The 10,839-nt window shown below is 37.3% G+C and overlaps 1 protein-coding gene across 1 annotated transcript in view; it reads right to left on the bottom strand.

Moving 5' to 3' along the window:
- Nucleotides 1-4,984: 4,984 nt before the first annotated feature.
- The window catches only part of tmem183a (transmembrane protein 183A), a 28,485-nt gene continuing 22,630 nt past the window's right edge, over nt 4,985-10,839 (bottom strand). Inside the window, exons 7-8 of the mRNA XM_041195861.1 lie at nt 10,131-10,286; nt 4,985-8,559 (exon numbers count right to left, since the gene is read on the bottom strand). Coding sequence (XP_041051795.1) covers nt 8,374-8,559; nt 10,131-10,286 — 342 coding nt within the window. The 3' untranslated portion in view covers nt 4,985-8,373. The remainder of the gene's footprint in view (nt 8,560-10,130; nt 10,287-10,839) is intronic.

Genomic DNA, 10,839 nt, shown 5'->3' with positions numbered 1-10,839 from the left:
TTAGTTAAAACAATTCTAATTAGCCTGAACAAAAAATTAGTGCAGCATACATTGCGCCTTCAGGACATCCCATGACACTTAACAACAACTTATATTCATGTAGTGCCCATAACGTAATAAAACATGGCCAGGAGCTTCACAGGAATGTTAACAAACAAAATTTGATACTGAGCCACATAAGGCGATAGGAGGGCAGATGACCAAAAGCTTGGTCAAAGAGGTAGGTTTTAAGGAGCCTCGTAAAAGAGGAAAAATATGTAGAGCGTGCTTCAAGGAGGGAATTCCGCACAAGTTATGTACAATAAATCACCTTTAAAGTATGGTCATTAGTATGTAAGCAATTAACCTTCTTATTCAACCTTTAGTGTCTCGCACTTGTTTTTCCATGAACATATTGTCTTTCCTTCTCTTCAAGCAATCGTTTGTATAGATCACCTGCCTTCTCCCCAGTTAGAGGCATGTGGCTGAAAAAAAAATGAACCTGTGCAGAGGCCACAGCTGGAACTCGTGCACTGACTTTCCAAGTCTCACTCAGCTTCTCTCAGACATACCAACCCTACTTTCCGCTCAGCTTCTGAACTGACTGGTCCTCATCCTCTGATTTCAACCTTCATCTGATTCTTTTTGGAGGTTCAAGTCCCACTCCAGGGCTTGAGCACAAAAATCTAGGCTGACACTCCAATGCAGTACTGAAGAAGCACTGCACTGTCAGTAGTGCTACCTTTTGGATGAGATGTTAAACCAAAGCCCCACCTGCCTGCTAGGTGAATGTAAAAGATCCCATGACATTATTTTGAAGAGCAGGGGGCGTTATCCCTGGTGTCCTGGCCAATATTTATCACTCGATCAATACCAGAAAAACAAATTATCTGGTCATTATCAAATTGCTGTTTGTGGGTTTGCTGATTGCAAATTAATTACTGCATTTCCTACATTAGAACAGTGCCTACACCTCAAAAAGTACTTCACTGACTGCAAAGTGGCTAGAGATGACCAGTAGTCATGAAACATTCTATTTAAATACAATTTTTATTGTCCTGTCTTCTGAATTACCCACTGAAGTTTAGAAGAATGAGGTGATCTAATTTAGTTCCTTCTTTCCTTTCAACGACATATTGTTTAATTTTTATGTTTGCAGATTTCTTCTTTCACTTATTTCCTCTCTACCCAACATTACGAAAAACAGTGTGCACATTTTTCTTAGGAATTTATGAGCCTTTTAAAGTTGCAGCAAGCATGGCTTTGAAATTTGATTACTGAATGCAATTTCATGACTATAGTCATGGTGGGGATGGGGGAAATAGACTGTGTTTGCACTGAGGAACTTTACCTTATTACACTCAGCACCATTAATGTAGGAGTGAGTTATGTCACATTCATTCTCTATCAGAACAAGTAGGCACTTTGTCCAAATCTTTTCTCTTCTATAAAAAAGATAGAATCCTTTGGAAAAGAACCTTTTAAAGAATAATTACTTAAGAAATATTTATTTCATCCCTTTCAAGGTTGTATTTTATCACATCACTAACAGTGAGTCAGGTTTCCTTAAAATAACACTAGTCAACTGTAGCTCTCAAATTTTTAAAAAATTAAAATCAAAGGGTTTTGCTTTTAAGCAGTGCATAGGCTTGTCTGCTTCACCAATTTTCCAAACACTGAAATGTGAACCACAAATTCAAACCTAACAAATATGCAAATACTTTTTGACTTTAGCTTTACAAAAAATTCAGCACAATGCATCATGCTGCATCCCCAGAGATGGAGAATAAGTAGCAATCTCTAGAAAAATAAACAAAGGAATTGACAAGATGGATGGGGAACAATTCTTCCCTCTTTCAGTGTTGCAGACCAGTGAACAATGTTAAAATTAGAGGCGTCAAAGGTGAGTCCCAGAAAAGATGCCAAAGATGGGTATGCACTCTCCAATTACATATAGAGAGCATCAGTTGAACTGCTTAAAGTGGTTAATCATCACATATGTGAGAGAAAGGTTAAGATGTTTGGATAAATGGCAGTGAGGGAGGGATTACAGACCCAGTTAGCTCAGTTGTCTACAGCGTGATGCTGGCGCATGTTCAGTCTCCCTACTAACTGAGGTAGATCTTGGGGCCCGCCTCCTCTTGTCCCCCATTGTAATATCATGGCTTGGACGAGATGTGTCGAGAGCCATGATTAGCAACCCTCAATGATAACACCACATAAGATAGACAGAGGCGCATCAGTAAAAAAAAAATTCCTCAGCTAATAAAATTAGATGAGTTCAATGGGCAAAAGTTCTGCTTACACAGATCCAGCAGGCAAATATTAAATTCAAATCTCATTGACCTACCTATATCCATTCAACTCCTTTTTCTTCTTCACTGTAGATGGTGAAATTTGAATTTTAAAAAAAAAAATCCAGAATTAAAAGTTTAATGATGACCATGATTGTCATAAAAAACCAATCTGCTTCACTAATGTCCTTTGGGGAAGGAAATCTTCCCTCCTTACCTGGTCTGGCCTACATGTGACTCGAGCTCCACAGCAATGTGGTTGACTCTTAAGTGCCTTCTGAAATGGCCTAGCAAGCCACTCAGTTCTCAAGGGCAATTAGGATGGGCAGTAAATGCTGGTTCAGCCAGCGACACCTACATCCCATGAATGAATATAAAAAAATGGCAATAGAAGTTTAAACTAACTTGGCAGGGGTGTGGGATTAACTAAGATTTGTAATAAATACATTTTTAAAGCATTAATTTCCAATTCCCACTTCTGATTTTTAGTTGTAAATAACACCAGGATCAGTTTGATCGACCTATCCACATCACACTGCAGGTCCTCAGTACACAGCCCCACTGAAAATATAAAACAAAAACAGAATTACCTGGAAAAACTCAGCAGGTCTGGCAGCATCGGCGGAGAAGAAATGAGTTGACGTTTCGAGTCCTCATGACCCTTCGACAGAACTAGGTCATGAGGACTCGAAACATCAACTCTTTTCTTCTCCGCCGATGCTGCCAGACCTGCTGAGTTTTTCCAGGTAATTCTGTTTTTGTTTTGGATTTCCAGCATCCGCAGTTTTTTTGTTTTTATCCCACTGTAAATATGTTGGAATAAATGTGGTGTCCCCTTTATTTCAGAAAAGCATTTCCACTTCCATCCTGAAAGTGTCCACATCCTTTAAATGGACAGTTCCACAGTGCCAATCACCCTCTAGTAGCCTAAACAACTGCCTACAGACAGAACTCTTTGCGAGCATCTGCAAGTGCAATCACCTCCAAACTCAACCGTGTCTTCACCCAATGTCTACATGTAAACTTCTGGCAAGATATAATAGATAGCAAGCCAGGGCAGGAACCCCAACCAATTTTCCGTTTCCTAAAGCAGGGGTGTTTGCGGCCAACTGGAATGCCTTGACTGGGGATGAACAAATATCAACAACTTAGATAGTGCATTTAACATAAAACATCCCATGGCTCTTCACAGGAGCATTATAAAACCTTATTATAAAGCCGCATGGAAATATTCGGTCAGATGACAAAAGCTTGGTCAAAGAGGTAGGTTTTGAGGAGGGTCTTAAAGGAGAAAAGTAGGCAGAGACAGAGCGATGTAGGGAGGCTATTCCAGAGTTTAAGGTCTAGGCAACTGAAGGTGTGGCCACCAATAATGGAGGGATTAAAATTCGGAGATGTTCAAGAAGTCAAAATTGGAGGAGCACAGATATCTCAGATGGTTATGGGGCTGGAGGACATTACAGATAGGGGGGCCATGAAGGATTTGAAAACAAGGATGAGAATTTTAAAATTAAGATATTACTTGTCTGGGAGCCAATTTAGGTCAATGAGCACAGGGATAACAGTGGAACAGGACTTGGTGCGAGTTAAGACACAGGCAACAGAGTTTTGGATGGCCTCAAACGTACAGAAGGTAAAATGTGGGAGACCAGCTGGGAGTGGAAATAATCAAGTCTAGAGCTAACAAAGGCATGAATGAGGGTTTCAGCAGAAAATGAGCCAAGACAGGGTAAAGTCAGGCGACGTTAGAGGTGGAAATAGGTATAAATATAAGATTAGAAGCTGTCTTGGGGTCAAATGCAACATCAATGTTTCAAACAGATTGGTTTAATCTCAGACTGCCAAGGATGGAGTCAGTAGCTAGGATATGGAGTGTGCAACAGGGGCTGAACTCAATGTCACTGATTAAAACATGGACCTTCATGATTTTAAGGGCTCAGTCATTCACTTAGCAAACTTGCTGAGCCATCAGACAACATTAATGAATTGAAGAAAAAAAGCTTCCATATATTTTACAGCAATTCAATAGTATATCCTTTTGGTATCAGGACACAATGTTTCAGACTTGAAAATCTACATTCATGCATTTGCCCATGGTAGTTGATTTGGTTTATAGTACAAAACACCCAATCTTTTATTTGTGGCCTGTCCTCTGAAATCTTTCAACAGAATAAAACTGAACTTCAACTGGATTTGCGGAACATATATTCAATAATACCGTAACCCGGGAAGAAAAGGTATTTGAAACAGTAACAGTCTGCCACCTAGGGATCACTATCAGTAACTGATTATAAAATGTTTATTCAACAACTTGTATTTGTATAGCATCTTTAATGTAATAAAACATCCTACTGTTGAGGGCATCCCCAAGTTTACAGGAGACAGAGGTCACACCTGCTATGGTGTGTGCCCATAACAGCTGTAAAAATGAAGCAAACGTGTGTTCAGCTGTTTCTTCTGTGGTGTGTAACATTGAATTTTCTCTCCCATTTTTACTTGAAAACATCCATTTTCTCTCCTTCAAAAATACGAAAAAATTATTTAAACCGAAGTCTAAAGTGAAGAACTACAATATATTTCAATAAGCTGCTGGCCCAGAAATTTGTCAACTAGGTTTCTTCAGTGGGAAATTAGGGCTGCTTCTGATGAAGGTGTTGCAAGATGCTCTATTCTGAGATGCATTGATATACCTTATAGCAAAGACCAAAGAATTTACAAGCTTTCACGCAAACTTTATTGGGCTCATGAAATTGTACAGAGTAAAAATGCAATCTGTTCCATCTTTGGATTAGATTTGCACAGAAGCATTTCAACTTACGTCAAATCCAAGTTTTTACTTCTTTAAAAAAATTGAACATTAGAATCTCAGATTATGAAAGAAATAAATCTAGAACATTATTTCAGGCAACCATGCTCACCAGTTGTCAACCTACATCAAGTTAAACATTTACTTAAAGTCCATTTGAAGGAGCCAGGATATATTTCAGTAGATTTGAATTATATTTTACAGGACAATAGCAATATATTGCTCGAGTAGAAATGAACAGCTTTGAATATAATTCATGGATTTCTGCCTCATTATAAGTAGGTCTTGCTGCATTATTAGATGTCCAACAGTGGTATAATTTTGGTCTACACCAGTATTTTATCCACACTTGATTTTCCACTCAGTAGAATGCATTAAATCTCAGCAAATTTACTCATCAAAAGAGGGCAATTTACGCAAGTGCGCAAGTCTCAATTTTAAATGGGCAAAGGTATTAAAATCAACTTTCAACAATTCTATTTACAGCTATATTTGATGATCATACTTCATTACTTCCTCCAATGGCTCCCCATCACTTTAAAGGAAAATGATGGAGAGTTTTATGGTTATATAATAGGCAAGTCTCAACACAAATGTCACAGCAGAAAAATTGGAATGCAGAATCACAATTGAAAAATGCATCAATATATCCTCTTGTAACTCAAAATGCACTACCAACATGTAAGTCAAGCATATATTACTGGAAAAAAATCTTTTGATTGCTAATTGTTAAATGTTTGAGTCTTCCTATTTGAACTGCAAAAACTGGATCAGCAAAATAATATTTATATTAAAAAGACATCATCAAAGCAATTAGGTTTCTTGGAGGAAACAAGTTTCATGTGAGACATATTATTCAAGAGAACTTGTTTGAATATCCTGGACAAAGTGCTACACTTGGGGACCTGGTTTTCACTTCTAACAAAAGAAAGCTTTAATGTTTGCAAATTGAATTCTCCAAATTATTTGGAACTTGTGCCCTACTCCTCTCTGCAAAGTGCCTGCACTTATGAGCAATCAGCCACATTTCACCAAAAGCAAGTTTCTGTTTTTAGTAAAATTACAAAAAGAATGTAATACAGGAATTAGGTAGCTAGCAGGAAATTCATGTCCACCAGAATTTAACAGTTTTCAGTTTTAATCTACAAACATTTCATCTTTCCCAACTGAAAATTGCATTATTTCAATGTACTGTTTATGTTTTAAAGGATACCATTTAAAAATAAAATTGTTACTTTTTTTCTATTCAAGAACTTTCTTTTTATGTAAATACCTATATTGGATAAATTAGTTACTGTAGCAGAAGGTGGAATCTGAACTAAGTCATCACAATTAGAAGCTTAGTGCAGTAATTGTGAGAACAAGTCCATTTAGATGAAATGCAGCAATGGCCAAATAGTATCTCCTAACCTTAGAAAATCTGCATATATAAGCACAGACATAAACACGTGTCTGAATTTTGTGCACATTTCATACTGTTTTGGGACCACTGCATCTGTAATCTGCCCACAAATTCAAAATCACCCCAACACAAGCACAAACTACACTTGCGAGAAGCACCAATAACAGAGAAACTCAAAATACTTCAACTTTTACATTTTCATACATTGGTTTAAGTGCCCATTTGGAGGAAAAAAAATCATTAACTTGCAAGCTTTAGGCTACACTGAAACATTTGTGTTATTGAATCCAAGCGAGCTGAAATTGTTCTGTGCATAAATCAGTTTTGCTTGAGAAAGCAATGCCCTGTTGTATTCAAATTTCTCAACCAGAAACACTCGACTCATGTGCATCCATGATACTATATTCAATGATTATCTTCAAATTGCATACTTCCCACTCACACATTATTCAATCATGCTTAGCAATGTAATGCCAACTTGGAATTTAACTTCCTTTTTTACTTCATTTAAGTAGCATGTCCAGGTTAGATCATTAGAATGTTCGGTCTCCAAACTGTTCTAGTCTTTAAAGGACTCAGACAGCAGGTTAAGTAATGGAAACTAAATCATACAAAACGTAGCTCAATAGATGTTCCTGTTCGAATATTGAACTGCACCAAGCAACAGGTTTGCAATTGAAACAAGATTTGCAATTTAGATTAGCCATTTTTATGAAATCATAAAAATCAGCATTTCTCACATTGTGCACAGCAGCCACTCACTGTCACTGGGCAGGAATAGTAAGTAAAATGTTAAATTTAACTTTTTTGAGAAGATCAATGAACATATTGTCACCACCCGCCCGAATTCCTCCCCCACTATCTACAAAAATGTGATAAGGCTATTGTTCAAAGTACCATTGCAATTAAAAAGCTGATGGATTTCCACAGATCTCTCTATTGTACTTCAAGCAAAATTAGAAAAATAATGGCCCAGACATTGAGTGGGTATATTCAATTGTACCTCCTTATAATTCAAAATCCTTTTGCTCATTTCTGAGGCTGATGACTAAATTAGTATCCCTACTCTAGGTATAGTCTGGTAAACATTGCCTCTCCCAAGTTACACAAAACAAAAGCTAAGGCTTTATTTCACTTTACTCCATTTCTGATGCTTTAGAATTAAAATAGGAGGGGTGAGGAGGGCAAAGAAAGTCAAATTTCAAGAGTGTTCTATACAAACATTTTCCAGGGAATAAACTAACTGCGTACACCAATTTTTCTTGTGATGCATGACGATCATCTGAGATACATTGTGATTTTTAACCCGAATTAAATTTAATATCCTCAGCAGTCACAAAGCACTTTCTAGTTAGTGCAGCAGATTTATTTTATAGCCGTCTTTAGTGGAACGCATTACAAAGAAAACATTTTATATTGGTTGCCATTAGGACCAAAGAAACACATATTGCATGAGTGCACCCTAGGTGAGGTAACTGTGTGTAAGCAACTGTCCTTTTATTTGCACATGGCTGCAATTGTTTAACAATTCCATAAATTACAAGACAAGAGAAAACTGGCCTACACCACATTTCAGACATTCTGAAAAATTAATATGAGAAAGTTGTAATGTTGAGCACTGCCATTATATAAATTACATTCAAACATTAAATTGATTTTCTCTAGTTTCTCAGATCTGGGGCTCCAAATAGTGTTAACACTTCAGCTCTCAACTTTTACACTTCAGTTGCTAATTCTACCTTTGACATAACAGAAACATATGAATCTCAAAATTCCATAAGTCATTGCTCTAAAAACTGAACTCATCTCCCATGTCTACCATGCAAAGCACTTTCCAGTGCCCAAATTTTGTCCAGCAGTTTCACATTATGTTGCTTCAGTGGGGAATAGTATTAAATGTTGGCAGAAAAGGGATACTGTGGATGCCACCAGTCCAGTAAACGCACACTATGCACAGGGTCTAAGATAACCTGGAGTCCTTGGTCCTTTTTTGGCTTCTTTCCATGTGGAAGTGGGGAGTCTTGGAACAGCATCCTGACACGGTGGTGCCTCATATCAGTGCTCACACTAATTGTAAACTGCAAGAGAAAAGGAAAGGACTTGCAATCTATAATGTTTTTCACAATCTCGAGATGCCCCAATGAGCTTTACAGCCAATTAAGTACCTTTGAAGTGCAGTTACTGTTGTAATGGAAGAAAGACAGCTGTGTAACTTGCTACATAATAAATAAGGACAGCATTCCAATAAATTCTGATGAAAATGGTTTGGATTTCAGAAATAATGTGACTATTCCTTCAAAACAAAAATCAAGTGCTCACATTTGGGCTTCCACAACTATTCTCTCTCATGACTAGCGCAGAAGTCAACTCCAATAAGAACCCTATGCTTCCTACAACTTAAAGGAACCATAAAAAAATCTGGGATGGCAAGTCCAAGATAAATAAGGAACCTCTAAATCTCAACTTACATGGAGGGTTTCCACCATGCCCATTTCATAACACAAAATAAACTGTCACACTAGACTTTTTCCATAGCAGACTTAAGTATCAAACGGATTTATTTATAGATAACCATTGTACAGAATTAAACTAATACCCAATAGTTGAAGTCAGTTTAAACAAAACAAAAATTTGAGCCGCTTCACGCAAGGGTTAAACAGAAAGGCAAGTCAATTAAGCTCCTTTCCAATTGGTCCAATTCTATATGACAGAACTGCAGCAGTATTTGCATCTGTTGTTACTAGATCTCTAACTGGAGTGGCTGAAGTGTCCGATTCTTATATCCAAAGATTTTTTCAGAAACCAGACGGGGAGACAGTTTTTAAAATTAAAACAATGAACAGTGTCCCACAGCATGTGCACAAAAGCATTTGGATGATATATTCAGTGCCTAACTAGTGCTGTTGATTTTAGGGCTATCTTGATTACATACCGGTATGTTATTGATTAGGAGCTTAATGACACAATCTTTTTGAGCACTTGGGTGTGTTTGACATCTCTGTAACAATTAAATATGTTTTTTTATAACGCTTGTACAGAGTTGAGATAATAAAAGCACTCTCCCAACTTGTAGCTACCAAATCCATTTTGATAGGATATCCTTAAAAAAGCTAGTTATGAGTATAAGAAATATAGGGCAGAGAGAGAACCCATAACCTATGGGAAAAAACTGTCACATTAAGCATAACTTTGAAGATTAGGATGAACCAATCATTTTCAACTTCATCTGAACAAACTGTTCTTCCACTACAGGAATTTGAGATTTTCCCAGTTATCCCATAGCCCTGAGAAAACATAGATCAACCGTTGAGCTACAAAGGCTTGGACTGGGTGATTTAGAAGGATAATATCTTATTGGAAAGTGGCTACTTTCCCTTCCCCAAACCATCCCTAAATGTGTGATCATTTCATTGGCAAATTTAACAGGAGGGGGGGGAAACCAAACCAATTCTTAATATTGGTTATTAGGAGCTTAATGACAATTGTTTTGAGCACTTAGGAGGTGTCTGTAGCAATTCATTTTTTTTGTAACACTTGTAAAGAATGAAAGCATTCTCCCAGTTTGCAGTTACCGAATCCATTTTGTTCTATATCATGCACACTATTTTGCTTTTGAATTCACCTTTGGAACATTCAAATTTGCTCTTACCAACGCTAGAGTCATTCCCATAACCACTGGCGTGAAGATGAAATTGAGGGTGGTGATCTGCAACAAGTAGCAGTCTTGGTCAGGGTTCTTGTGTACCTGTTCATATTGTCGTGGAAACTGAAGCCCATTTCGAGAGCCATTCTTTAACTTGGGAGACTGAAGGACACAAATTGTGATATATGCATATACTGAGCAATTTAAAACCAAATTGTTTCCACTGCAAACCCCAAATCATTTATTGCAATACAACAAATAAGATTTGACAGCAAATTTTGGAACATAAATGCAAAACATTTCTAAACATTTAATGCGGAATTAGTATTGCTTTTACAAAGCTTACCGATGGTTAAATATTTAATTCTTCTGGCGAATTTCTCTTCGCTTCTCTTGAAGATGTGAATACCTTGCTGTGTTAGAGAGGCACAAGTACAAATTACCCTCCAGTAACTTGTCCAAGAATCCATTGTTCACAGCAGCTTTAACAATTAACATTTACAGATTATTTAGTTCTGAGGGATATTAGAACAGAGTTCAATGCTTCGTTCAACAAACACCTTAATGCATGGCTTCCAGTATGGGCATCTGGATAATAATCTAAATGATTTAAAACAGAGATGAGGAGGAATTTCTTCTCTCAGAGTAGTTAATCTGTGGAATGCTTTACCGCAGAGGGCTGTAGAAGCTGGGTGAGTATACGGTTAAGTATATT

The sequence above is a fragment of the Carcharodon carcharias genome, chromosome 9 (genome assembly GCF_017639515.1).
Source record: "Carcharodon carcharias isolate sCarCar2 chromosome 9, sCarCar2.pri, whole genome shotgun sequence".
NCBI lineage: Eukaryota > Metazoa > Chordata > Chondrichthyes > Lamniformes > Lamnidae > Carcharodon > Carcharodon carcharias.
The sequence above is the reverse complement of the archived record's forward strand: the minus strand, read 5'-3'. Positions and strand labels throughout refer to the sequence as shown.